General features: G+C 56.3%; 2 protein-coding genes across 6 annotated transcripts; one reads left to right on the top strand and one right to left on the bottom strand.

Moving 5' to 3' along the window:
• The first annotated feature begins 297 nt into the window (after window positions 1-297).
• Window positions 298-13,606, top strand: PITPNM1 (phosphatidylinositol transfer protein membrane associated 1). Of its 2 annotated transcripts, none has more exons than XM_059932194.1 (24): window positions 298-487; window positions 1,428-1,546; window positions 3,030-3,244; window positions 3,330-3,451; window positions 3,656-3,880; window positions 5,356-5,682; window positions 5,760-5,855; window positions 5,939-6,046; window positions 6,760-6,821; window positions 6,916-7,166; window positions 7,483-7,672; window positions 7,772-7,879; window positions 8,123-8,280; window positions 8,367-8,572; window positions 9,029-9,199; window positions 9,868-10,032; window positions 10,265-10,413; window positions 10,540-10,650; window positions 11,075-11,191; window positions 11,405-11,553; window positions 11,640-11,760; window positions 11,869-12,052; window positions 12,347-12,475; window positions 13,108-13,606. In XM_059932194.1, the coding sequence occupies exons 2-24, from the start codon at window positions 1,469-1,471 to the stop codon at window positions 13,491-13,493; spliced, it is 3,828 nt and encodes a 1,275-aa protein (XP_059788177.1). In that variant the 5' UTR covers window positions 298-487; window positions 1,428-1,468; the 3' UTR covers window positions 13,494-13,606. The 2 variants fall into 2 exon arrangements, with proteins under 2 accessions (XP_059788177.1, XP_059788178.1); XM_059932195.1 differs by having other exon boundaries at window positions 11,640-11,789; window positions 13,108-13,459.
• A 569-nt stretch (window positions 13,607-14,175) lies between these two features.
• AIP (aryl hydrocarbon receptor interacting protein) lies at window positions 14,176-20,657 on the bottom strand. Of its 4 annotated transcripts, XM_059932178.1 has the most exons (7): window positions 20,445-20,656; window positions 17,164-17,311; window positions 16,676-16,728; window positions 15,641-15,829; window positions 15,075-15,251; window positions 14,831-14,972; window positions 14,176-14,498 (listed from the first exon to the last, which is right to left on the bottom strand). In XM_059932178.1, the coding sequence occupies exons 1-7, from the start codon at window positions 20,541-20,543 to the stop codon at window positions 14,293-14,295; spliced, it is 1,014 nt and encodes a 337-aa protein (XP_059788161.1). In that variant the 5' UTR covers window positions 20,544-20,656; the 3' UTR covers window positions 14,176-14,292. The 4 variants fall into 4 exon arrangements, with proteins under 4 accessions (XP_059788161.1, XP_059788162.1, XP_059788163.1 ...); XM_059932179.1 differs by lacking the exon at window positions 16,676-16,728 and having other exon boundaries at window positions 17,132-17,311; window positions 20,445-20,652; XM_059932180.1 differs by lacking the exon at window positions 16,676-16,728 and having other exon boundaries at window positions 20,445-20,538.
• Window positions 20,658-27,520: the final 6,863 nt, after the last annotated feature.

The raw sequence follows: 27,520 nt of genomic DNA, 5'->3' as shown, positions 1-27,520 counted from the left end.
GATCCAAGGGCCTGGAAAGTTGGGGATGGGACTCTGTCATATTTCCATAGCACACAGGAGGGCTGGGCCAGGGTGGAGGTGGGAACCCAGAGTGCTTTGGGGATCCCAAAGAATACAGCGGGACTAAGAAGCGCCAGCCTTTGGAGAAGGGATTCTTCTTCCCCCGCCGCCTAGGGGAAGGAAGAATGGGGCCGCCCTCCTCCGCCGCGGGCGGGGCTGCCCGGACCCGGCCCGGGTGGGGGGAGGGCCGCCGGGCCCAGGAAGGGGGCGGGGCGGCCGCAGTGACGCGGCGGGCGACGGAGAGGGACAGCAGGGGCACCGGCGGGCAGACCTGGAGGAAGGTCGGGGCCATGGGCCCGCGCTTCGCCTCCAGAGGGTCCGGCCACCGCTGGAATCCGAGGCCGCGGCTCGGGGCGCTGGGGGCTCTGACCCGCCGCCCGTCCGCCCCCGCCCGTACCGGGGGAGGGGCGCCCGCCCTAAACTAGAGGTGAGCCGGGACGTTGGCGGGCGGGCCAAGAGCACGGCGGGGGACGGGGACGCCGGGGAGCAGAGGGAAGTGGAGACAACGGGGGCCTCTCGCCTGCTCAGTGGGTGCGAGGTGTGGGTAGGGGCTGCAGCGAAACCGGGGCGCAGGTGGACGGAGGGGGGTCTCTCAGCGCGGCGGCCCGTGGGATACTTCTGCCTCAGCCCGAAGAGGGGTCAACCCTCGGGAAGGATGATGGGGCGGCTGCGTAGACAAGTGCCGGGGGTCCAGAAGGGATGCTGGGAAGGCGAGAGTTGGGGACTGGGCTGCCGGCCAGGGTGGGGAAGGCAGGTCTAGGGGGCGGAGGTGTTAGTTATCTGGTCTTTGAAGGTAGGTTCGGGGTGGGGGGGAACACTGACAGAGATGCTGAGAGGAGGGGTGCACGGGGCTGCTCCGCGTAGAGACACCCCGAGGGACAAGGTTCTAAGTGGACGTCCAAGAGTGGGGGACACGGGACCGACTCGGGGAAAGGGATGCAGGGGGCGGGCCCCGAGGGGCCGGTTGTGGAAGGCGGGCCCGGAAGGAGGGGCCCGGGGGTTCCTGGGGGCGGGTCCCCGAGGGATGCCGTTCCGAGGGGCTTGGACGCGGACGCGGCCGAAGAGGCAAGGCTAGCCCGCCAGCCCGCCGGCCTGAGCCCGCGGCTCCGGGGGGCCAGCGTCAGCGCGCGGTTGCCGTGGCGATGGGCGGGAGGGGGGCGGGGGCTGCGCGGAAAAGAGGTCAGCGCTCAGCCTCGCCGAGGCTCCCGGCCCCCCGCGGCGCTGGCTGCAGAGCTGGGCTCGCCTCTGCCTCCCCTGCGGCGAGCCCGGGCATGGGGTCGCCGGGTCCGAGCCCCTCGGCCCTCGCGCAGGGCTCGGGGCCGCGCGCCGCCGCCCCGCACTGACGGCCGCGCGGTGTCCTGCGCCAGCGGGAGCGGAGGCCGCGCACCGCCGGCCGAGCGCCTTCAGGATGCTCATCAAGGAGTACCACATTGTGCTGCCCATGAGCCTGGACGAGTACCAGGTGGCCCAGCTCTACATGATCCAGGTGAGGGCGGTGGGAAGTAGGCGACCAGGGCGCGGGGTGGGGGGAGGTATTCTTCATGTTGGGTATCCGGAGGAGCGCGCAGGCCGCACCTGGGACCAGGGGCCGGGCCCAGCTCAATCCCCCTCCAGTCCCGCTCTGGGGCTTGGAAGGGCTCAGGCCAGAGGAGGAGAGAGAGCTTCCCCGGTCGGATGTGGGGGAGGGGTGATGGTGGTTAAAGTCTGCGGGAAGAGTGGCAGAAGGGCCTAGCGGTGCCTCCCCACCCCAAGTGCCCAGCCCCTCCTATGCGCTCAGCCCCCATCTGACCTCCTTTAATCCTACTTAGAATGTGTAATCCTTTGGGGGTAAGCAAAGGAGCGCATGAGGATGCAAAAGAGCGGGAGGCAGAAAGCGAGGAGCGGTCCCAGGGGGTAGGGAAAGACTGGGAGGGGTTCCCGGAGGGTGAAGGACCTTGGCAGCCCCAGGCGGTCAGGGAGATGGGCTGAGGACCAGGCCCCAAACCTGTCATAGAGAGGAGCAGGCAGGGACCCCAGATGCTGAGGTCTGGGCTAAGAGGAAGGGGGTAGAGGTCTGGTCCTGGATGTCGGGAAGAATGAGCCAGAGCAGGCTCTCAGGGAGGGGAGAGGGTTGGTGCCCGTTCCAGATGTGCTCCCCAGAAATGTGGGACCAGAGTCTGAGCAGGCAAGGGGATCTGGCCTCAGAGGGTTAAGTGGGCCAAGTTCAAACTCCAGAGCTATGTAAGGACGGGATCTGAGTGCTCTCCAACTATGAGGGGTGTGGCAAGAGCTGGTGTTGGGGTCCTAGAAAGGTGGGGGCGCCTTTTACTCCCCTTGATTCTTCCAGCCTACCCACCCTGGCCCCTTGCCGGCAGCACAAGCAGCATGCGCCCACCTCAGGAGCTTACACTGGCTTTCCCTCTGCCTCGAATAGTGCCCCCACCTCACACCCGCTCAGCACCCTCCCTTCCCCCAGGTCATCTTCAGATCAAGGTCATGTTATCTTCTCAATGAGGCCTTCCCTGACCATCCTATCAAAATTGCAACCCCCAGCCCTATCCCCCTTACCCTATTCTGTGCTTTCTTTTTACCACAGCACTTAGCACCTTCTAATTTGCTTTTTTTTGTTTTCTGTCTGTTATCTGTCTCCCTCCACTGGAACGTAAGTTGCACAGGGGCAGGCAGGGGTCTTTGTTCTGTACATCAGCAGATCCCAATTAATATAAGCCCAAACAATGCCTGGAATAGAGCAGACGACAAATACTTGAATGACTGGATGAGTCCTGGCTTGCAGAACCCCATAGGGGACTGGACAGCGGCTGTAATCCTGACCCCAGGAGCTACAGGGGACCAGGGTCGGGTTTCAGAGAGTTAGAACGGCTGGGACGAGGGCCTCAGAGCTGCGCAGGGGACCAGGCCTAGCTGGGGATCCCATCCCAGGAGCTGATCCGGGGCTGAGCTACCCATTCTACTCTTGCCCTGGGCTGCAGAAAAAGAGCCGAGAAGAGTCAAGTGGTGAGGGCAGTGGCGTGGAGATCCTGGCCAACCGGCCCTACACGGATGGGCCCGGTGGCAGTGGGCAGTACACACACAAGGTGTACCACGTGGGCTCCCACATCCCAGGCTGGTTCCGGGCACTGCTGCCCAAGGCCGCCCTGCAGGTGGAGGAGGAGTCTTGGAATGCCTATCCCTACACCCGCACCCGGTGAGTGGGTGGGGCAGGTCTGGGGCCAGGAGGGGAACAGCCCTGGTGGGCACAGCCGTGACCCTCACCCCCACCCTCTGCCCAGGTACACCTGCCCCTTTGTGGAGAAATTCTCCATTGAAATAGAGACCTATTACCTGCCTGATGGGGGGCAGCAGCCGAATGTCTTCAACCTGAGTGGGGCTGAGCGGAGACAGCGCATCCTGGGTGAGGCCTGGAGCCAGCGGGGGGACCGTGGAGCCCCTCTCAGGACACCTGCCACCTCCACAGGCGGCCTCTGACAAGTCCCAGGCTCTCTCCCGGTCTAGGCTTCCTGTGCATGGAAAGCTGCCCTCCCAGTCCCGAGGTGGGGGAGGAGTGGCCGGGGCCGGAGGGGGCTGGTGTTGCTCAGTGCTGCCGGAACCCCCCCAGATACCATCGACATCGTGCGGGACGCAGTGGCCCCAGGCGAGTACAAAGCGGAAGAGGACCCCCGGCTGTACCGCTCGGCCAAGACAGGCCGAGGACCGCTGGCTGACGACTGGGCACGCACAGCAGCCCAGACGGGGCCCCTCATGTGCGCCTATAAGCTGTGCAAGGTTGAGTTCCGCTACTGGGGCATGCAGGCCAAGATTGAGCAGTTCATCCACGATGTCGGTGAGCGCCCAGCCTCGGGAGGTTCTATTTACTCAGCGTGCACCAGGCCGCGCGTTTGAGCCAGGGATGCTCCCAGTCTGCTGGGGACACAGAAACATAAAGCCGTCATTTCCATTTGATGTGGTGGGCACTGAGGCAGAGGGGAGCAGCACAGCCTAGCTGGGGGTTGGGGGAGCCTAGCCTTGAGGTCCGGGTGAGAGTCAGGAGGGCAAGAAGCTGACAATGTGATCTCTGAGGTCCGTGCTGGTTCTGACATTCAGAGATGCTGCTTCTCATCCATTAAAATTCTAAGACTCTCCAGTGTTCTGTGGGTCAAGCGAGACTTAGAGACTCTCAGGAGGGTCACCAGCTCTAACCTGCAACACGCTAAGGAGTGCAGGCCAAAGCTGCGACTCTGTCGTCCTCTCCGAGTCCCATCCTTTGGCCCTGGTATCCAGGAAGCCCTGTTTCATGCCCCCCCTAAAACTAACCCCACAGTTCCTGTGGCTCAGCCCTGCCCCACCTCCCAGGTCTGAGGGTCGACTACCTGCAGGTAGAAGGATGGGGGTGTCCAGGGACCTGGGTTCCATTCCACCACAGACCCTCATGGAACCTCTCCTCCAGGGAGCTACTTCCCATCTTTGCGCCTTAATTTTCCCTTCTGTAAATGAGGAAGAGGTTGGGCCAGATAGTAAAAAGCTAATATTGATCACCACATGCCCAATTCTCTGCTAATCACTTCCCATGCAAGATCTCCTTTAACACCCCCAACACCCCTCAAGGTAAGGACAATTATTATTCCGATTTTACAGATGAGGAAATTTAGCTCAGAGAGTAATACAGGCACCTTATCTTAAATTTGGAAAAATGCCAAAAAGCACAAATTAAAAAAATGAAACTCACCCACATATAACCACTATTAAGATTCTGATGTATTTCCTTCCAGAAGTTTATAACAATAATTCAATCATTATGACTTTATTTCCTAGATATTGAAGTCTCTAACTTTATTCCTCTGCTTAGGATGAGACTATCCCAGAATGGGTATCATGTTTTGCTTCATTAAGTGCCAACACTTCCATTAACTCTTAACACCTTCATTAACCATCAACAATTTCATTAACTATCAACGCCTTAATTGTTAACTCCTCTGAAGAAGTCAGCAGGAAGCCAGCTGAAAGAAGCAAAAACAAACATTGCTCCCAGCTTCCCAGGGTGTCGGGGTGGGCTCAGCGCTCAGAGTTGGGGTGTCCAGAGGGACAAAAGAGGCAGTGGGCAGGGAGGGAGGTGGGGCAGGAAGACAAATGCCCCAGTTTCCACTCCCGTCTCCCAGACCGTGCCCACCGTGCCCTACTTTGTGGCCCTGAGTGGGTGGTGTGCCCAGGGGAGCCATTACCTAAACTCATGGGCTGGGCATGTGGCTGCAGTGGCAGGGGAACTCGGGGCTGGGGCGTGTGGGTGGGGAGGGCATGGCTTTGATGCCTGGGCGCCTACAGGTCTGCGTCGGGTGATGCTGCGGGCCCACCGCCAGGCCTGGTGCTGGCAGGACGAGTGGACAGAGCTGAGCATGGCTGACATCCGGGCACTGGAGGAAGAGACCGCCCGCATGCTGGCACAGCGCATGGCCAAGTGCAACTCAGGCAGTGAGGGGCCCGAGGCCCAGCCCCCCGGGAAGCCTAGCACTGAGGCCCGGGCTGGGGCCAGCCGTGCTGGCACCCCCGACGGGCCCGAGGCCCCCCCAGGCCCCGATGCCTCGCCCGATGCCAGCTTCGGCAAGCAGTGGTCCTCATCCTCCCGTTCCTCCTACTCGTCGCAGCACGGAGGTGAGGCTGAGGTGCGGGGACAGGAGGGGGCGGCCCTCAGGCTGGACTCCCAGGCTGAGGCCGATGTGGCCCTGCAGGGGGCGTGTCTCCCCAGACTTTGTCCGAGTGGCGCATGCAGAACATCGCCCGAGACTCTGAGAACAGCTCTGAGGAGGAGTTCTTTGATGCCCACGGTCAGCACCCCAGACCTGTTGGGGGAGGGGGGGGTCCCTGAGCAGCGCCCGCCAGCCCATGACGCAGCCCCTGGTCCCTTCAGAAGGTTTCTCGGACAGTGACGAGGTTTTCCCCAAGGAAATGACCAAGTGGAACTCCAATGACTTCATCGACACCTTTGCCTGCCCCATGGAGGCAGAAGGGGCGCCAGGTAAAGATCCCGCACCCAGCTGCCAGCCAGCAGCACTCCGTTTGCGGTGGGGACTTGGAGAACAACTCGTTCCTAAGTTTAATGGGGTCCTAAGAGGAATGTCAGTCCAGAAAGGGTGCTCATTAAATACACAGATGAATAACGAGCAGATAATGGGTGGATGGATGGATGTGTGGCGTGTATTCAGGGTTCAGACACAGCACAAAGAATGGAGGAATTCATTTGGAGTCCAGGAAGGCTTCATGTGGGAGGTGCTGTCTAAGCTGGATTTTGAAGGATTGGACGAGCTCTGTCCAAAAGAACTTTCCGAGATGATGGAAATGTTCTAGCCAGTAGCCACATGTGGCTAGCAAGTACGTGAAATGTGGCGAGTGGGACTGAGGAACTGAATTTTGTATTTTAATTCATTTCAGTTTAAATAGGCACATGTGACTAGTGGCTACCATATTGGACAGGGCAGGATTAGAAGGAATTTTCCAGGCAAACAGGCCTTGTGCGGAGAAGCATGCCTGTCAGCAGCAGGGCTGGCCACGTGCAAAGACCAGAAACGTGAAATGACCTGGGAGAGTCGGGTGAGAGGAGAAAGTCAAAGATGGGGGGGGGGGGGGGGGCGGGTGCTCAGGCAGACAGCAGAGCAGGGGTACCAGAAGTACCAGATGGGGGGATCCCCACAGACCCCTCAGTCTCCTTCACTGGCTTTCCCCATCCTGCAGACCCTGGAACCGAGTCCACCAAAGATATCGGGGACGGGGCCCGAGCACCCAGGGACCCAGAAGTGAGTATGGTCGGCCACCCCGCGTCTAAGTTCTGCCCACCCACCGGCCAGGCCACTGCTCTGACATCCCTGGCACCCCCCCTGTGCCCCGCAGGGCCTGGATGGAGCAGGGGAACTGGGGGCGGAGACATGCGCAGTCCACGCCCTCTTCCTCATCCTGCACAGCGGCAACATCCTAGACTCAGGCCCTGGAGACACCAACTCCAAGCAGGCGGATGTGCAGACGCTGAGCCTGGCCTTCGAGGCCATCACCCGCGTCCACTTCCCCGAGGCCCTGGGCCACGTGGCACTGCGCCTGGTGCCCTGCCCACCCATCTGCGCCGCTGCCTATGCCCTTGTTTCCAAGTACTGGTCAGGGGTGGGAGGGTGGGGGACACACAGGGTCCCCAAGGTGTGGACAGCCACTTGGGGGCTCCTGGGACCAGAGAGGCCCCATGGGGGGAGGGGGAGGAGGCCAGGAAGCCAAACACCTGGGCTAGTCACCTACCCAGCTGGACTTCAGTTTCTAGTCAATGGCTCCATCACAAGGCCTCTGGGATACTGATGGTCCCCACAAAGGCCCTCCAGTGCTAGGACTTGCCAACAGGTCAAGGGGACTTAGAGGGGGCAGTGGAGGGCCTGGAGGCCCCCCACCCATCCATTACACCCCCTCCTCCTACAGCCTGAGCCCCTACAGCCATGACGGTGACAGCCTGTCCCGCTCCCAGGACCACATCCCACTGGCTGCCCTGCCGCTGCTGGCCACCTCATCCTCCCGATACCAGGGCGCTGTGGCCACGGTCATTGCCCGCACTAACCAGGCCTACGCCGCCTTCCTGCGCTCGTCTGAGGGTGTCGGCTTCTGCGGGCAGGTCAGGAGTTAGGGATGTCCCCGGGGAACTTGCCGCCGGAGCCCCCCATCCTCCTGCCTCTGCTGCAGCCCCTCCTGATGGCACTGCCCTCCCACCCAGGTGGTGCTGATTGGGGACGGCGTCGGTGGAATCCTGGGCTTCGACGCCCTCTGCCACAGTGCCAGCGCGGGCTCTGGGAGCCGAAGCAGCAGCCGCCGAGGAAGCGTGGTCAGTGTGGCTGGACCCGCCTCCCCAGGAGGCACGTGTCTCCCCGGCTCTCGGCTCTCGTTCTCTGCCCCTGGAATATGCTCTCTCTCCGGCCTGCCCCCTGCTGCCTCATTCCACCTCCTCTGGGGCTCTACTCTTTGTTTAAGTCCCTGCCCAACCCCCAAGCCTCTTTCCTCACTTCCAAATAAGTAGAAATCGACTGTCTCCAATCCTAAGGCTGTTTCTGTCCCCTATTCCGTCTAGAACAATGAGCTGCTCTCCCCGGAGGTTGGCCCAGTGCGGGATCCCCTGGCAGATGGGGTGGAGGGACTGGGCCGGGCCAGCCCAGAGCCCTCAGTGCTGCCTGCCCAGCACACCTACAGCGACATGGCCAGTCCTGAGCCCGAGGGCTCTCAAAACAGGTGACGTTCCTGCCCCATCAACCCCAAACTGGGCTTGTGCTGGGCTGCGGAAGCAGCAGCACTGAGCACCCCTCCCCCTCCCCCAGCCTGCAGACGGCGCCCCCAGCCACCTCCTCTGGGGAGCCCAGGCGGGCAAGCACAGCCTGCTGCCCACCCGCTGCTGCCTCTGAGGCTCCTGATGGTCTCACCACTGCCACCCGCCTTGACTTCAAGGTCTCCGGCTTCTTCCTCTTTGGCTCCCCTCTGGGCCTGGTGCTGGCTCTGCGGAAAACCGTGATGCCCACGTTGGAGGGTGAGCCCTCAGGGTGGGGGTGGGCTTCACCTGCCCCTCCCCCATCTCCTCTTTGTTTCACCTGAAACGGGAGTGTTTATACCATTCCCCACTGTACAAACAAATGGCTTGGCTAGAGAGGGGAAACCTGAGGCCCAGAAAGAAGGGACTTGCCAAGGCCAAGTGTCCCAAAGTGCACCAGGAGGAACTCATACCCACAGGTGCTCTTCATGAGAAGCGGTCCAACAGGCATGGGGAACACTTCATCTTGAACATCAGCAAATCGAAGGCTCTGATCTCTTTTTAGCCGAGAGACCTGTCTCACTTTTAAGCAGGACCCTGGTGACCTCCCAGGGAGTAGAGTCTGGGAAGTGCTGGTTCAGGGTCACACAGCATGTCAGGGTGCTGCTTCCCACAACCCCTACCTCCCAGTATGCCCAGCTGAATCCCCTCCCCCGTTTATCTTCTGGGTACCAGTGGCCCAGATGCGGCCAGCCTGTGAGCAGATCTACAACCTCTTCCACGCGGCCGACCCCTGCGCCTCCCGCCTTGAGCCCCTGCTGGCCCCCAAGTTCCAGGCCATCGCCCCACTGGCTGTGCCGCGCTACCAGAAGTTCCCCCTGGGAGACGGCTCATCCCTGCTGCTGGGTATGCCGCCAACCAAAATAAAGGGGAGCAAGAGGAGGGCACCAACAGTGAGGGATGGGTGTGGGCCCCCCTCACCCAAGAAGACATGAGGTAGTTCCCACATCATTGGTACTCTCTCATGTCACCGCTCCCAAGACCAGGGAGCCCTCCCCTGGCCCGTTGGGCAGTCTGGATCCCCAAGACCCTCTAACATTCTCTGCCCAGAAGTCGGGGGCAGTGGTGACAACTGGGCTGAAGGGAGGAGGTGGTGACACTGAGAGCAGCCGCCCACCACCGGGGGGGGAGAGGGGCTGCTGTGTCTGTGTGTAGGGATGCATTGTGTCTCTGCATGCACTTGTGTTCGTGTATTGGTTTGGGGTGTGTACTCATATGCATGCAAGTGAGTAGCTATTTGGCCCCATGAGACAAGTGGGCCTGGGTCCAGGTGGTGACGGCAGTCATGCTGGCAGGAATGCAGCTGGCTGTTGGGGTGAGCTAACAGGAGAGGATGCCCCCACCCTTCACCTCCACCCAGATGTGGGGCAGTTCAGCCTCAGCCAAGACCCGACCAGGGAGGGCTGGCAGGGGAGATGGTGGAGGGATGGGGGCCGGGCTGTCCTGGAAATGGGTGGGAAGACAGGAGGGCGGCCTGGCCCAGCCCGCCACTGAGGTCGCCCCTCCACCCACAGCTGACACTCTGCAGACCCACTCAGGCCTCTTTCTGGAGGAGCTGGAGATGTTGGTGCCCTCAACACCCACCTCTGCCAGCGGTGCCTTCTGGAAGGGCAGTGAGCTAGGCAATGATCTGCCAGCCCAGCCAGCTGCCCCCAGCACCACCAGTGAGGTGGTTAAGAGTAAGTCAGCCAGCCAGCTACCCAGCCTGGGGAGGGAATACTTATTCCACCTTCAAAGCCCAGCTGAAACATCCTTGCCCCCAGCATTTGCTCTGGAATGAGGGTGCCCTAGCACCCAACTCCAGACTCAGCAGGGTTGGCAGAAAAGAGGGAGGAAAGAGCATTAGGGGCCAGACGGGTGGGCATGGGGTGGGAGGCCACCCCTGACTCACTGCCCACCGTGGCCGTACAGTCCTGGAGCGCTGGTGGGGGACCAAGCGGATTGACTACTCGCTGTACTGCCCTGAGGCGCTCACCGCCTTCCCCACCGTCTCGCTGCCCCACCTCTTCCACGCCAGCTACTGGGAGTCGGCGGATGTGGTGGCCTTCATCCTGCGCCAGGTGGGCCCAGGGACGCGGGGTGGGAGAGGGAACCGGACAATGATGGGGAGCCTTGGGCTGGGGGAGGGGCAACCCCAGGCACCCTTCCCCCCTTCACGTGGCCTTGCTGGGTCCGATTCTTCGCAGGTGATCGAGAAGGAGCGGCCACAGCTGACCGAGTGCGAGGAGCCGTCCATCTACAGCCCGGCCTTCCCCAGGGAGAAGTGGCAGCGCAAACGCACCCAAGTCAAGATCCGGGTACGTGCCCTGCCCCTCGAGCCCTCAAGAGCGAGGCCCTGCCTACTCTCCCCAGGATCCCCGCCCCTCAAGACCTTCCGGGGTCCAATCCCGCCCGCTGTGGTCCTGGCCCCACCTCCTCATGCCTCGGCCCCGCCCCTGGGTACCACTGGTCTCCTCCCCTAACCATCCCCCCACCTCCTCATCCTCTGCACCCCATCCTGTCATGCCTCCGCCCCCTCGGAACCGCCCTCCACACAGAGGCCCTCATGACCTCAGATCGGGGTCAGCAGAAGCGCCCACCCCTCGGGCCTCGCCCCTCTCTCGCAGCGGCCCCGCTTCCTCCAGGCCGAGCACCCCAGTCTGGGCGCGGGTCCCCCTCACCAGCACCTCCCGCATCCCTGTCACGTCTTTGCTGCGGGCTCATGCCGTCTCCTCCCGCCAGAACGTCACTTCCAACCACCGGGCGAGCGACACGGTGGTGTGCGAGGGCCGCCCCCAGGTGCTGAACGGGCGCTTCATGTACGGGCCCTTGGACGTGGTCACGCTCACCGGAGAGAAGGTCAGGACACAGAGGCCTCAGTCCCGGGTAGACCGGCCGCCCTCGGGCCGACCTCCCCCGAAGCGGGAGGTCCGGGTGCTGCCTCCTGTCCCACGGATAGCTCCCAGTCCCACCAGGTTGAGCCCCCAACCCCGTCCACCCCCGACGACAGGCCCGCCTCGGCCCTCCTCCGCTCAGCGTCAGGGGGACCCTCTCGCCCCCTCTCCCTGCTAGGTGGACATCTACATCATGACGCAGCCGCTGTCAGGCAAGTGGATTCACTTTGGCACCGAGGTCACCAACAGCTCGGGCCGCCTCACCTTCCCGGTGCCTGTGGAGCGTGCGCTGGGCATCGGCGTTTACCCGGTGCGCATGGTGGTCAGGTGAGCGCGGGGCGGGCCGGGCCTCTGCGGGGCGGGGCTCCTCTGGGCCCCGCCCCTATGTCGCTCAAGCAGCCCTTGGGCCGTAGGGGCGACCACACATACGCTGAGTGCTGCCTGACGGTCGTGGCCCGCAACACCGAGGCCGTGGTGTTCAGCATCGACGGCTCCTTCACCGCCAGCGTCTCCATCATGGGCAGCGACCCCAAGGTGCGCGCCGGCGCCGTGGACGTGGTCAGGTAGGAGCGGCCGCCCCGCTCGCCGTGGTGACTCGTCTCCACCCCGGCGCGTGGAGCTGACCGCCGCCACCCCCTGCAGGCACTGGCAGGACGCGGGCTACCTGATCGTGTACGTAACGGGCCGGCCCGACATGCAGAAGCACCGCGTGGTGGCCTGGCTGTCACAGCACAACTTCCCCCACGGAGTAGTCTCCTTCTGCGATGGCCTCACCCACGACCCGCTGCGCCAGAAGGCGGTGTTTCTGCAGAGCCTAGTGCAGGAGGTGCGGCGACTGGGGAGGGTCCCTTCCCCGCCGTCGCCCCGGGAGGAGGCCCATCTGGTCTCACCCCCATCGGCCCCCGAAACCTAACAGACCGCCAAGGCCCTCGTGGTCCCAGGGGCCCCTTGTCCTTGGGGCTAACTAGAGAGATACGGCCGGTCCCGACCCCAGCCGGAACTGGTGAGGTAGACCATATGGCCTCGACCCGAAACATTCTGAACTGGATGCCCACCAGACCCCACCCCCTGCCTCATGACTCCGCCCCCCGGGGCTGCTGATTGGCCTCTCTGGCCACAGGTGGAATTGAACATCGTGGCCGGCTACGGGTCCCCCAAAGACGTGGCCGTATATGCGGCGCTGGGCCTACCCCCGGGCCAGACCTACATCGTGGGCCGCGCCGTGCGGAAGCTCCAGGCGCAGTGCCAGGTGAGGACCGATGAAGGTGGGGACTGCGAGCCAGCTGGGGAGTGGGAGCCTGGGTCTGGGCCGGAAGGACCAGCCGTGTGTTAGGAAGCACCTAGGGCGGGCGGCTGTGAGAGGGATGGCTGGCATCAGGGAACCTGGGCTCCTCCGAGGACGGGGGTCACAAGCAGCTTGGAGGTGCCGGGCAGGCCAGGATTGATAATACGCTCAAGACCTTGAGTACTGGTTCCACTTTGGCACGGTTCTGGGCATAGGCCTTGACCTTTCTGAGCCTCAGTTTCTCGTCTGCAAAATGGAAATGATAAGATGGACCAGACCTCAACAGCTCTCATGAAGAGCACGTGATTTACTGCCTATCAGCATGCACGCGGCTGGGCACAAAGCAAGTGCTGGCTAAACGTTAGCTGCTGTTATTTCCTTCCAAAATCCCATTCTACAGATGAGGAAACTCAAGATGAGGTCCAGAGAGGGGCAGAGCCAGGAGTAAAGGTGCCCTGGCTCAGCCTGGGGTTGGTCAGGCTGTGCCAGGCCTATAATGCAGCCAGCACTGCCCAGGACCCTGGGGAGGACAGGTGAGGGCAGCGTGTGGGCCTGAGACCAGCCATCCCCTCATCCCTGCCCACCTCTGCCCGCAGTTCCTGTCAGATGGGTATGTGGCCCACTTGGGCCAACTGGAGGCCAGCTCCCACCCTCATGCCCCCGTGGGACCCTCGAGGGCCGCCCTGGCCAAGAGCAGCTATGGCGGGGCTGCCCCTGTGGACTTCCTCCGAAAACAGAGCCAGCTGCTTCGCTCGAGGGGCCCCAGCCAGGCAGAGCGGGAGGGCCCAGGGACGCCGCCCACCACCCTGGCGCGAGGCAAGGCCCGAAGCATCAGCCTCAAGCTAGACAGCGAAGAGTGAGGCCCAAACTGTGGCTGGACTTGGGTTATTTACTCACACACTTGAGAGGCCCAAGTGGCCACATGTGGAAGGCTGGGCCCCCAGCCCCACATCCTGCACCTCTGTTTGCCCCTCGGTGTTAGTTCCCTTTCACGTTGGGAGACCCAGCCCTGGGGGTGGGAGGAGGGAGCAGCAAGGGCCCAGAGGCTTTTCCAGTGTGTGTAAATCCATGAAAATAAACACCACCTGCATACCACCTGATTGCCCACCTGCTTGGCATCACAGGGCAGCCCAGCCCACAGTTGCCGGTTCAAGAGAGATGCTGAAGGGCAAAGAGGGGCCAGGATGTGCCCAGGGTCACGCAATGGGTCAGAGGCCAGGGCCAGGATTGGGGCCTGGAGAGTCAGCCCACCCCCGCCCTCCCCTCACCACCTGGGCTGGCCTTTCAGTTCCCAGGGGCCCACACTTGGCTTCTCACTGGAACCTCTGCCTGCATTAGCTGAGGCCATGGGATCGGAGGGGAGAGGGCTGCACTGGGAGCCCACCTCACCCGGACACTAGGCCTCCTGGCTTGCACTTGCTTCGTCTCCCCCTTAAGACTGAAAGCTCCCAGGCACCTTAGCCCTAGCCAGCAAGAAACACTTCGTGACAGAGACCACCCTGACTTCTCTGTCAGGGACACTGAGGCCCAAAGAGATCTCAGAGTTGGTGAATGGGGAGCTGGGATTAGAACCCCAATTCTTTGCCTCCCCAAACCACCCAAGGACCAGGAAATGAGGGGTGATGACCCCAGCTCTCCCAATGGATCAGCTCGGCAGGCCCAGAGAGAGAGAGAGAGATAAATAAGGCCTTTATATACAGAGAAGCATGATACAGCGGGGGCGGGTGGGCTGGGAGCAGCAGCAGTGAGCTGGGCAGGGTGGCCGGGCCAGCAGGGCCCTGTCAGTGGGAGAAGATGCCCCGGAAGCGGGCCTTGTCTTCCTCGTCCTTCTGCCGGATTCTTGCCTCGAGGGCCCGCAGCTCGCGGCTCACGACGGGAGCCAGGGCGGGGTCCAGCTCCAGCACCTTGGCAAAGTCAGCCTGGGCCTCCTGGGCATTCCACACTGCCGCGTGCGCCTTGCCCCGCTTGAAGTAGGCCTTGACGTTGTCTGCAGGGGGTGCCAGTGGGCAGCAGGCACACAAGGGCATGAAGGGGGGACCAGCCAGCTCCCTGGCTTGACTTCTGGCACCAGGGGCCCATCATGGGACGGAGCCCATGAGGATGCCAACCCCACCCCGAACCCCCATTCATAGCTCACTGGCACAACAGGGCCCATGGCCCTGCCTGGGTGGACGATATTTGGTTGGGTTCCCACGGGACTTCAGAATGGGGGTGATATTAAAGGCTCAGTTTCGTGCCCCGGTGCCCAGTGGTTACGGAAGAGGCTGCTCTACTGACCGCCCGCTGGCCCACCCTGGCAGCCCAGTGCCCGGTGCTCACCGTCATACTTATTGAGGATGGAGGAGCAGTGGTCCAGCACTTCGTAATACTCCTGGGCCGCCAGCTTGCACTGACAGTAGTTGAGCAGCAGTGGTGTGATTTGCTGATCCAGCTGGATCCAGTCAGGGGACCCAGGCTGTTCCTGGGGGCATGGGGGGAGGGAGAGGGCAAACGATGCTGAAACCTGGGCCCCCTGGCCCCACCTCACCCCCTCCACCCACCCACTGCAGCCTCCAGGCGGCACCTTCATCTGAAGGTTCTTGAGGCAGGCGATGGCGTCGTAGTACTTGGCGGCAGCCTCCTTCACGCGGCCCTCGCGGTACAACCGGTTGCCCTCCTGGTGTATGACCGGCACTGCCTTTGCCTTCTCCTCATCCGTCATCGCCCATGGGTCCTGCTGGTACGTGCCAGGGTTCTCCACCTGCCGGGGTGTAGGCCAAGTCAGGGCCCAGGGCCAGCCTCTGGGCTGGCCGGGCCTGGGACGTTGGATACCGGAAACAGAATCACTTGTTCATTCACTGATCATTCAACAAACGTTTATGTAGCATCTCCTACGTGCCCAGCACTGTGCGGGGTTCTAGAAATAGAGCAGTGAACAAGATGGTGAAAATCTCTGCCCTTGCAGAGACCTGAAGGAGGGGGAGGGCACTGCCAGGGGTTCCACAAAGGTGTCCTTGTACCTGCCCCACCCCAAGCCCAACCAACAGTCAGTAAGCCCACCAACTCTGGGCAGGCAGGTGGGACCAGCAGCCGCTCGGAAGCTGGGCAGTGGGAGTTTGGCGAGGTGCCTGGGGCTTGGTGGCCCCTCACCTTAAGCATCTCGATGTCGAAGACGAGAGGCTGGGGGTTCTGCTGCAGGGCGTCCAGATCGGCGTGGCCCAGGGAATTGTGCTCGTGCATCTGGGCGATGCCGCAGCAGTGCCGCTGGCCCTCCAGGGGGTCTTTGCCAGCTGCAATGTTGCGTAGACTCTTGGCCACCAACGGATACAGGACCACATGCTGCCGGAGGGTGAGTGGGCACCAATGGGCTGGCTGGTCACCGGCCCAAGAGGCCCAGCCCCCTGCCCCATCACCATCTGAGAAAGGACACTGAGGCCCAGAGAGGGGCAGGAACTGGTTCAGGAGAAACACAGGAGGGCATTTCCCTCGGGACTCCTCCAGCCTCCCAGCCCTCCAGCCCGGTGCGGGCCTCAGCTCCTGCCACACTTTCTGGCCACCAAACCAAGCCAAGCACCTACCCCCGCCAACCTCCACACAAACACACACTCCCGCTGTCAACCGGTCTCCCCTGTCCTTACAAGCCCAGTGGAATTCTTACCTCTTCCTCCTCCTCCCAGGCTTGCAGCCCACAAGCTGGGCTCCCTCCACATTCTGTTCCCAGCGTCTCTTCTGTCCTGCCCCATCTCCACCCCTTTCAGGGCCTATCTCCAAAGTGGGTTTAGGGCAGCAACCTCAAAACCCTCAGGGGAGACCCTCAGGCATAGAGGACCTAGCTTTTCTTTTTTTTTTTTTTTGGCCACTAGGCTTGTGGGATTTTAGTTCCCCGACCAGGGATTGAACCCGGGGCCACGGCAGTGAAAGTGCTGAGTCCTAACCTCTGGAGCGCCAGGGAATTCCTGGGGACCTAGCTTTTGACCTTTTACTAGGAACATCTGCTGGGATGGGGGGGAGCCAGACCACCCTCCCCTCAGTCTAACCAGCTCCTCTCACTGACCCTGCACAGGGCAGACTGCTTGGCTAACATTCATCCAGCCAGCAGATATGTTCTGAGTCTTGGCTCTGGGCTGGCCCACTATGTGCATTTTGAAGGTAAACAGGCCCAATCCCTGCCCTGAAGTAGCTTACATGCAGACAGAGGACCAGATCCTGGCCATGCAGAGCATGAGGGGCTGGAGAACCTAGAGAAGGGGTTCAAGTCAACCACCAGTAGTCAGGGAAGGCTTCCTGGGGGTGGTGACCCAGGAATTCAGTTTGCAGTGGGAGGGAGGATCTTGGCCAAGAAAGGGATGGAAACACAGGGAGGTGAGTGGGAGGGAGACCCTGCAGGGCCATGTGAGCATCTATGGCTTACACTTTAGCTCGACAGTGACCAGGAGCCAGAGGGGTTTGAAGCAAGGAGTTGTGTGGGTCATTGCATTTGAGAGCCAGTCCCTGGCTGCAGTCCGGCTAAGGGAGAGGAAAAAGTGGAATAGGGGCCAGGATGCCAGTGTCCTGGTGGTGTGGTGCCCTGGAGGGAGTCGGTGGTGGCCTAGCCATTGGGCGCGGCCAGACAGATGCAGGCAGGCACGGGGCATCGGGTACCTTGACGTCGCAGCAGAACTGGGCAATCTCACCCTCCCGCATGGTGCACACGATGGTCTCCCACACGGGCAGCTTGAACTTCTTGCCGATGATGAGCTCCATGGGCTTGCCGCGCACCCGGCTGTCGTCCAGCACGGTGCCCTCCTCGTCACTGCGCAGAGTCCGGTAGTGGAACGTGGCCTGCGGGCCGCAAATGGGATCAGACAAGGGCACAGCCTTCCCCCATCCCCCAAGGACAAGCCCAGCTCGCAGCCTGCAGATGGCACAAGGGACAGGGCTCTCCCAGGGGTCACCGCCCAACCTTACACCTGGCTTTACCGCACCACCCAGGTGAGGATGCTGTCACCGAGAGGGAAGGGGTCCAAATCACATGGCTAGTGGGTGGACGGGCTGGGACAGGAGCCCAAGCAGCCTGGCACTAATCATTCTTTCAACAAATATTTACTGAGCACCTACTACATGCCTGAGCTCTGTGCTAGGCCCAGCAGTGAACAAAACAGACAAAAGTCCCTGCCCCCGTGGAGCTCACATGGAACTTCTAGAGGAAAGAGATGGGCCTCAAAATGTGCTGTGTGAGGTCGAGCTAAGTGCTATGGATCAGAAAACAAAATGCAGCAGGGTAAGGCAGGGTGAGTTTAGGTGACAGGAGTCTCTGCGAGGACAACATTTAAGCAGAGATCTGAGGAAGTTCCCTGGCGGTCCAGTAGCTAGGACTCAGTGCTTTCACTGCCGGGACCCGGGTTCAATCCCTGGTCGGGAAACTAAGATCCCGCAAGCTGTGCTATGTGGCCAAAAAAAAAACCCAGAGATCTGAAGGGAGAAGCAAGCCAGGCAGATGCTGGGGTAGGAAGGGGTGGGAACTCTAGGTCAAGAGAATAGCAGGTGCAAAAGCTTTGCAGAGGGACAGCGTGTGGTGTGCTCACAAAACGGGAAGCCAGTGTAGCAGAAGCAGAGTGAACAAGGGCGAGGAGTTGTGCATCACGGGGTCACCAGGTCAGCAAGGATGGACCCCACAGCGCCTGCACGCAGTGGCGAGGAGTTTGTTTTTTCACTCTGAGTTGGGAGCCACTGGGTGGCTCCAAGCAGAGGAGGGACATGATCTGACGTGGGTTCTGCTGCTGCTGGGAGAACAGGCTGGAGCGGGGGGAGGACAGAAGCAGGAAGGTGGTTATTGCAATAACGCAGGAGAGAGACGATGGCGGCCTGGACCAGGGTGGTAGTGGCAGAAGTGGTGAGAAGTGGTCAGATCCCCGGTGTATTCTGAGGATCTTCTGTGGGAAGTGAGAGAACAGGAGGAGCCACGGAGACTGGGGGGGTTTGGGCCTGAGCAACCAAAAGTCTGGAGGTGCCCTTAACTTAGATGGGAAGGCTTGGGGGGAGCAGGTGAAGTTTGAGGTGCCAACCAGACATCCAGGTGGAGATGGTGAGTAGGGAACCGGATATCAACTTTAAAGGAGAGGGAAGGCTAGAGATAGACATTTGGGAGTGGCCCAGGCATGGAGAGTTTTTTAAAAGAGATGAGCCTGGGCTTCTCTGGTGGCGCAGTGGTTGAGAATCTGCCTGCCAATGCAGGGGACACGGGTTCGAGCCCTGGTCTGGGAAGATCCCACATGCCGCGGAGCAACTAGGCCCGTGAGCCACAACTACTGAGCCTGTGCGTCTGGAGCCTGTGCTCCGCAACAAGAGAGGCCGCGACAGTGAGAGGCCCGCGCACCGCGATGAAGAGTGGCCCCCGCTTGCCGCAACTAGAGAAAGCCCTCGCACAGGAACGAAGACCCAACACAGCCAATAAATAAATAAATAAAAGTCATTTGTGAGACAAATATTTTAAATTAAAAAAAAAAAAAAAAAAGAGATGAGCCTGGATGAGATCATCTCAGGGCGAGTGAAGAGAGAAGAGGTCTAAAGACTGAACCCTCCACAGGATATGGTTAGAGGAACCCACACTCTTTACCACCACCCCTAGCCACTCCCCTGAGCTCTGTTTCCACATCAGTAAGATGGGGTCAACAATAGTACCCATCCCTCTTGTGAGAATGAAAGAAAATAAATTTGTGAAGCTTAGCACGGTGCTCATGTGAGCCCTCAATCAATGCCGGTGATTGGTTTTTTAATCTACCTGTACCTGTTCCTTCAGGGTCATTGTTCACAGATCTTCACTATTTTTACAGTGTTCTCTCCAGCTGGTGTCTGTTCCATCCAGGATCTCCCTTGCCAGGACCTTCTTCAAGGCCACCAACCCCCCAGCCCATGGGGGAATCCACCCACATCCACGTCCCTTCTCTCATCTGGGAAAGGATCCCTCTTGGTATCACTGATCACTAGGGCTATGCAGCTCTGCCTCAAAGCACTCACACTGAGCGACGCTAGGATCTTTACCTGCTGGATCTCAGCACAGTAGCTCTTACTTTTGGTGGCCCCAGTATGTTTTAAATGTTAAACTGTTGTAGTCATCAACAAGGTATGTCACTTCAGTTATTTTGGGGGCCAGGATCTTTACTCATTCGCTCAAGATGCGTGTCCTATGTGACTGCTCTGCTGGGCACGGGGGCTGCCCCCAGGAGGCTCCTTGCTCTACAGGCAAGTGGCAACAGGGAAAGGCCCTCCAGGAGGAGGGAACTGCATGAGCAGAAGCAGGTAAGCCTGGAGATGTACATTGTTTGGGGGAAGGGGCCGGAGAGGCTGGAGGTGGGGGCCTGGATGTGCAAAGGAGGAAGATAGGAGGCTCTTTATTTCCCAGCCCTTATCTGTCCCGAGCAATGCCACGAAGAGCACTCGGAAAGCTGCCAAAAGGATTCTGGTCTGGCAGACCCAACCTCTTAGGGTGGTGCATCCCAGGGCCTCAACAGGTTCTGGGCCTGTTTGTTCTCTCGGTTGGTGCATCCCAGGGCCCCAATTTTCCCATCTAAGAAATGGGAGCTGGTCTGTGTTTTCAGAAGGCCCTTCCGTCTATAGATTTTGAACCTTGCAAACCAGGGACCCCTCCCAGAGCCCAGGTTTCCGGTTAGGGTCTTCTCCAGCGCTGGGTCTGTGCAAGCAATAGGGTCAACCCTCCCACCTCCCGCAACCTGTTTATAATGACTGACGGCCTCCCCAACCAACTTGGCCACCCGGCCAAGCCAGGGGGCGGGGCAGACGCATCCGAATTCACCCTCTACTTAAATCCAGACCAATCAGCGTCGAGCTCGGCATGTGAGAGGTAGGGTCACCGACCACTGCTATCTGGGCATGCGCAATCTCTCGCCTACGGCCTCCTCCCGCCTCGCATGCGCACCGCGCCACGGACGGTTAAGGGAAGGGGATAAACACGAACCTTGGTTCCATCCTGAAAGTCAGGGAGCTCTCCTCGGCCCTCCTTTATCACACGCTTTTGGATCCCGTCCTCCCGGAGTCTTGCGATGATATCCGCCATCCTCCTTCCCCGCTGCTCTCTTTCGGCAACTTCCGGACTCGCTCGGCAGCTTCCGGACCTGCTTCGTCAACTTCGGCAACTTCCGAGCTGGCGCCATTTTGGCTAAGGGCAGACGTCGTAAAGGGCCTGAACGTGGAAACGGACAGTGATTGGTTCTCTGCGCTGCGGCTGAGCGCGCGGGTCTGACCAGGGGCGGGGCCTGAGACTGTCTAGGGGAGGTGAGAGAGGCGGGGCCAGAGTCGGCCGGGCGGGGCGGGGGTGTCCCTAGCAATTGTGTCATTGAACTGATATAGACTGGGCCCTCCCAAGAGGCCGTGTGCCACTCTATTTTAAGTTGTAGGAGCAGTATAACAGCGTTACAGAACTAGGATGGAGCGGGGGCTGGGCGTCCGTCGGTAACGCCACCCCCTAAAACTACTATTTTTGTGTATTCCTTTCTGGGTTTTTTTCTTTTAGCATACCTAGCACCATAGTCGTGACTTTTGCATCCTGGATTTTAATCTTTAAATATAAATAAATAAATAAGTAAAACTAGGAGTAAGAAAGAGAGGATGGAGGGTTTCTTTGTTCCTGTGGGAACCGTAAACTCCCCAAGAGACTGAGAGTCCCTTGTGGGGTCCTGGCTGGGTGTGTCACCATGGAATCCTCCGCGGTGTCTGGCACATAGTAGTTGCCCAGTGAGTATTAGGAAATATAGGAATGATAGAAGTGAGGCACTTCGGGGGTAGTACAACATTTCTCTCCGCCTCTGGAAACCAGCTGTGAAGAATAGCTGTAAGAGTTTTCTGCTCCCACTTTCGAGGTTTAGGTAACTGAATAAAGGGAATGTCTTGGGACCTGTGCACTGTCTTCATTCCATCCTCATAACTGCGAAGAATTATTGTCTGTCCCCTTTGTCCCACGTGCTAAGGGCTTCAGATATTTATGCTAGTTCATTTCCCCCCCAAAAGTCCCCTGAGAGAGGTGGAACCTCTGGGGTGAAAGGGAAACATGCTTTGTTTGTTTTCAGCTTTTTTTTTTTTTTTTTTACCCACACAGGAAGTTTTTCAGGCAACTTCTGCCAAATTCTGAAGCAACAAGTAGTCTGTATCTTATACAGATTGCTCCAGAAAATGGAAAAAGAGGGAAAGCCAACCAACATATTTTATGAGGCTATTTTAATCTTGATTCTGAACCAGATAGTTATACCATAAGGCAAGAAAAATATACACCCATTTTACTAATAAATATAGGTATGAAAAATCCTAAATGAATGTTCAGCTAATTAAATCCACTAGTATATATAAAAGTACCTCAATATGCTAAATGAATGTCATTCACAAAAAGACAAATACTACATGATTCCATTTATATGAGGTACCTGGAGTAGTCAGATTTATAGAGACAAAGTTGAATGATAGGTGAGTGGGGAGAGGGAGGGAAATGAAGAGTTGTTGTTTAATGGGTGTAGAATTTTAGTTTTGCAAGATGAAAAAGTCCTGGAGATTGGTTGTACAACAATGTGAATATAGTTTGGTTTTGTTTTTTTTGGGGGGGGTGGGGTTTACCACGTGGCTTGTAGGATCTCCGTTCCCCAACCAGGGACTGAACCCAGGCCACGGCAGTGAAAGCCCGGAATCCTAACCACTAGGCCACCAGGGAATTCCCGTAAATATAGTTAATACTATATTATGCACTGTGAACTATGCACTTAAAAATGTTTAAGATAGTAAATTTTACATGTTATGTGTATTTAAGCACAATTAAAATTTTTAATTGTTTTCTCAAAAAAAAAAAAGCATCAAGATCAAGTAGGGCTCATTCCAAGAATTATGAATGGTTTAACATTAGAAACATCCATTACTGGACTTCCCTGGTGGTCCAGTGGTTAAGACTCCGGACTTCCAATGCAGGGGGCGTGGATTTGATCCCTGGTCCAGGAACTAATATCCCACATGCCACACCACACGGCCAAAAAAAAAAAGAAAGAAAGAAATATCCATTACTGTAATTCATCACATCAGTGAATTAAAGGAGAAAACTCATATGATTATCTCAAAATATGCAGAAAAAGCATTTGATGAAGTTTGCTTTGAGGACTATTTATGATAAAAACTCACAGTTAGGAAAAAGAGGAACTTTCTCAGGATGACACAAGCCATATGCAATTAAGTATGATGGAATAAGTATTCACATTCCCTTCAACATCAGGAACAAAGTAAGGAATGCTCTCTATAAATGATGCTGTTTAGCAAAGTATTAGAAGTCTTGGCCAAAGCAATAAACCAAGAAAAAGAAATGTGAGTGATTATATCTATATAGAAAATCCAATAGAACCTACAGACAATTTTAATAAATTAGAGAGTCAGCAATGTTACAGGGATATAAAATAAGCTACCCCAAGTTAATAACACTCTTAATGCTAACAATAACCCACCCCAAAATATAGAAAATAAGTTTCCATTCACAACAGCAATAAAAATCAGAAAGTATTTAGGAAATAAGAACACAGCCCAGGACTTCCCTGGTGGCACAGTGGTTAAGAATCCGCCTGCCAATGCAGGGGACACAGGTTTGAGCCCTGGTCTGGGAAGATCCCACATGCTGCGGAGCAACTAAGCCCGTGCGCCACAACTACTGAGCCCACACGCCACAACTACTGAAGTCCGCGCACCTAGAGCCCATGCTCTGCAACAAGAGAAGCCACCACAATAAGAGGCACACACACCACAACAAAGAGCAGCCCCCGTGCACCACAACTACAGAAAACCTGCGCACAACAACAAAGACACAATGCAGCCGAAAATAAATAAATTAATTAACTAAATAAATTTTAAAAGTTCCCAGTCTCAACAATCCTGGGCATATTTAAAAAACAAAACAAAACAAAAAAACATTGATCTAGTACTTACATGTGCCAGGCACTGTGTTATGCTCCTTACTGTGTACTAACTCATTTAATCCTAAATTAATGTTATGAGGGAAGCATTGTTATCACCTCCATCTGACAACTGAGGAAACTGAGGCACACAGAGGTTATGTAACTTGCTCAAAGCAAGGCCAGGACCAGGGTGAAGTGAGTCATGCAAGATAGAATCCTGCTTTTATTTAAAATTTTGATATTTTGTTCACCATGGATTTTGATTTGATTTGATTTTTTTTAATTTAAAATTTAAAAATAATGCATTAAAATATTATTGATCTTGCTTAAATCGTTTTTGACCCACCTCCTAGAGAAATGGAAATAAAAACAAAAATAAACAAATGGGACCTAATGAAGCTTAAAAGCTTTTGCACAGCAAAGGAAACCATTAAAAAGACAACCCTCAGAATGGGAGAAAATATTTGCAAATGAAACAACTGACAAAGGATTAATCTCCAAAATATACAGGCAGCTCATGCAGCTCAATATCAAAAAAACAAACAACCCAATCCAAAAATGGGCAGAAGATCTAAATAGACATTTCTCCAAAGAAGATATACAGATTCAACAAACACATGAAAGGATGCTCAACATCACTAATCATTAGAGAAATGCAAATCAAAACTACAATGAGGTATCACCTCACACCGGTCAGAATGGCTATCATCAAAAAATCTACAAACAATAAATGCTGGAGAGGGTGTGGAGAAAAGGGAACCCTCTTGCACTGTTGGTGGGAATGTAAATTGATACAGCCACTATGGAGAACAGTATGGAGGTTCCTTAAAGAACTAAAAGTAGAACTACCATACGACCCAGCAATCCCACTACTGGGCATATACCCTGAGAAAACCATAATTCAAAAAGCATCATGTGGGGCTTCCCTGGTGGAGCAGTGGTTAAGAATCTGCCTGCCAATGCAGGGGACACAGGTTCGAGCCCTGGTCCGGGAAGATCCCACATGCCGCGGAGCAACTAAGCCCGTGCGCCACAACTACCGAGCCTGCGCTCTAGAGTCCGTGTGCCGCAACTACTGAGCCCGCGTGCCGCAACTACTGAGCCCGCGTGCCACGACTACTGAAGCCCGCGCACCTAGAGCCCGTGCTCCGCAACAAGAGAAGCCACCACAATGAGAAACCCGCGCACCACAATGAAGAGTAGCCCCCACTCGCCACAACTAGAGAAAGCCCGCATGCAGCGACGAAGACCCAATGCGCCAACAATAAATAAATAAATTAATTAATTAATTAAAAAAAAAAAAAGCATCATGTACCACAATGTTCATTGCAGCTCTTTTTACAATAGCCAGGACATGGAAGCAACCTAAGTGTCCATCGACAGATGAATGGATAAAGAAGATGTGGCACATATATATAATGGAATATTACTCAGCCATAAAAAGAAACAAAATTGAGTTATTTGTAGTGAGGTGGATTGACCTAGAGACTGTCATACAGAGTGAAGTAAGTCAGAAAGAGAAAAACAAATACCGTATGCTAACACATACATATGGAATCTTAAAAAAAAAAACCCAAAAAATGGTCCTGAAGAACCTAGGGGCAGGACAGGAATAAAGACGCAGATGTAGAGAATGGACTTGAGGACACAGGGAGGGGGAAGGGTAAGCTGGGACGAAGTGAGAGAGTAGCATTTACATACATACACTACCAAATGTAAAATAGATAGCTAGTGGGAAGCAGCCACGTAGCACAGGGAGATCAGCTCGGTGCTTTGTGTCCACCTAGAGGGTTGGGATAGGGAGAGTGGGAGGGAGATGCAAGAGGGAGGAGATATGGGGATATATGTTTATGTATAGCTGATTCATTTTGTTATACAGCAGAAACTAACACACCACTGTAAAGCAATTATACTCCAATAAAGATGTTAAGAAAATTTTTTTGAGCTCATAATTTTCACTGGATATTAAAGTTTATGCCATACAAAAAATATATATTATATTATTGATCTTGCTTACTGAGTTTTTTGGTGTCCCCTTAAATTTTTCACCCCAGGGGAGTGCCTCAATCCCCTCAGTCTAGTCCTGGCCCTCCAAGATCCCAAAGCTAGTGAGAAGACTGGAATTCCAGTGCAGGAAGTTTGGCTCCAGTCAGTGAACTATCTTGTTGCAACAATTTCCCAGACAGTAAAACTATCAGGCCCCTGGAATACAATGTTGGAGACTATTTTTGTAATCTCAGGGTGAGGAAATACTGCAAACAAGACTCAAAGAAGAAGACTTCCCTGGTGGCTCAGTGGTTAAGAATCCACCTGCCAATGCAGGGGACACGGATTCGAGCCCTGGCCCTGAAAGATCCCACATGCCGCGGAGCGACTAAGCTGGTGCACCACAACTACTGGAGCCTGCGTGCCCGCGGCACTGCAACGATGAGTAGCCCCTGCTCGCCGCAGCTAGAGAAATCCTGCGCACAGCAACGAAGACCCAACACAGCCAAAAATTTTTTTAAAGAAGACTCAAAGAGCACACACCTGGTAGACTATATAAAAATGAGGATTGTTCTTGAACTAAGGGCACCTTAGACAAATAAGGAGACAAAGACAAACAGGGAGGAGATATATGCAACAACAAAACCCAGCAGCAGGAAAAAGGTTAGAAACCCAATAGAAAAAAAATGGACAAAGGATAGGAACACACAATTCGCAGAAGAGGAACCACCGTGAACTGACAAGTGTATGAAGAGCTGTTCAAATTCTCCCATCGTCAGAGACCCCAGATGAAAACAAGGCACAACTTTAGATTCATCAGCCATTACAAGGCCAGAATACCGAGTGCCTAGGGAAAACTGGAACCTGCGTGGTGGGTGTACAAATTTGTACAGCCACTCAAGAGACCATCCACGGTACTTTGTGAAGTCAAGTGTGCATGTACCCTATGGCCTGGGAGTCCTACTTCAAGGGGGATTTTCTCACACTTCATAAGGGGACGGTGTGAAGATGTTCGTAACAGCGACTTATGTGATAGGGGCATTGAGGCCAAGCTAAGTGTGTATCACTGAGGGGCGTGGTGGAGAATAAAAGGGCTGGACACTTAACACGGTATGCCACATGTAGCCTGTAGAAGCAAAAATGAGATGCAGGGCTTCCCTGGTGGCGCAGTGGTTGGGAGTCTGCCTGCCAATGCAGGGCACACGGGTTCGAGCCCTGGTCCGGGAAGATCCCACATGCCGCGGAGCAACTAGGCCCGTGAGCTACAATTACTGAGCCTGCGCGTCTGGAGCCTGCGCTCCACAACAAGAGAGGCCGCGATAATGAGAGGCCCGCGCACCGCGATGAAGAGTGGTCCCCACTTGCCGCAACTAGAGAAAGCCCTCGCACAGAAACTAAGACCCAACACACCCATAAATAAAATAAATAAATAAATAATTTAAAAAAAAAAAATGAGATGCAGGTTGGAAGAGACAAAGGACACTAGAAGGAAAACCAGCAAAATCCAAATAGAATCTGGTTTAGTTAATAATAATGTGCCAATGTTAATTTCTTAGTTTTAACAAACGTATCATGATTATAAAAAATGTGCATAGTAGAGGAAACTGGGCAAAGGATATATGAGAATTCTCCGTACTATCTTTGAATGTTTTCTGTAAATCTAAAATTATGCCAAAATAGTTTATTTTATTATTTTTTAAATAAATTTATTTATTTATTTATATTTTATTTTTGGCTGCGTTAGGTCTTTGTTAGTGCGCGCAGACCTTCTCTTGCGGTGAGCGGGGGCTACTCTTCATTGCGGTGTGCAGGTTTCTCATTGCGGTGGCTTCTCTTGTTGCGGAGCATGGGCTCTAGGCGCACGGGCTTCAGTAGTTGTGGCATGCAAGCTCAGTAGTTGTGGCTCGTGGGCTTAGTTGCTCCGCGGCATGTGGGATCTTCCCAGGCCAGGGATCGAACCTGTGTTCCCTGCATTGGCAGGTGGATTCTTAACCACTGCATCACCAGGGAAGTCCAAAATAAAGTTTATTAGATGTAAAAACCAACCAAACAAACAAACAAAAAAACGGGGCTTCTCTGCTGGCGCAGTGGTTGAGAATCTGCCTGCCAATGCAGGGGACACGGGTTTGAG

This window comes from Balaenoptera ricei, chromosome 8 (assembly GCF_028023285.1).
Source record: "Balaenoptera ricei isolate mBalRic1 chromosome 8, mBalRic1.hap2, whole genome shotgun sequence".
In the NCBI taxonomy this organism is placed as follows: Eukaryota; Metazoa; Chordata; class Mammalia; order Artiodactyla; family Balaenopteridae; genus Balaenoptera; species Balaenoptera ricei.
Note: the sequence above shows the minus strand (reverse complement) of the source record. Positions and strands in the feature narration are given on the sequence as shown.

Excerpts from the sequence above, each read along its gene's own strand:
- PITPNM1 (XM_059932194.1), top strand. The coding sequence starts at position 1,469 with ATGCTCATCAAGGAGTACCACATTGTGCTGCCCATGAGCCTGGACGAG. Across the intron at positions 5,856-5,938 it reads GGAGTTCTTTGATGCCCACG|AAGGTTTCTCGGACAGTGAC; the intron begins GTCAGCACCCCA and ends TGGTCCCTTCAG. Across the intron at positions 11,554-11,639 it reads CCGGTGCGCATGGTGGTCAG|GGGCGACCACACATACGCTG; the intron begins GTGAGCGCGGGG and ends CTTGGGCCGTAG.
- AIP (XM_059932178.1), bottom strand. The coding sequence starts at position 20,543 with ATGGCGGATATCATCGCAAGACTCCGGGAGGACGGGATCCAAAAGCGT. Across the intron at positions 15,252-15,640 it reads TCGACATCGAGATGCTTAAG|GTGGAGAACCCTGGCACGTA; the intron begins GTGAGGGGCCAC and ends ACACCCCGGCAG. Across the intron at positions 14,499-14,830 it reads CATCCTCAATAAGTATGACG|ACAACGTCAAGGCCTACTTC; the intron begins GTGAGCACCGGG and ends CACCCCCTGCAG.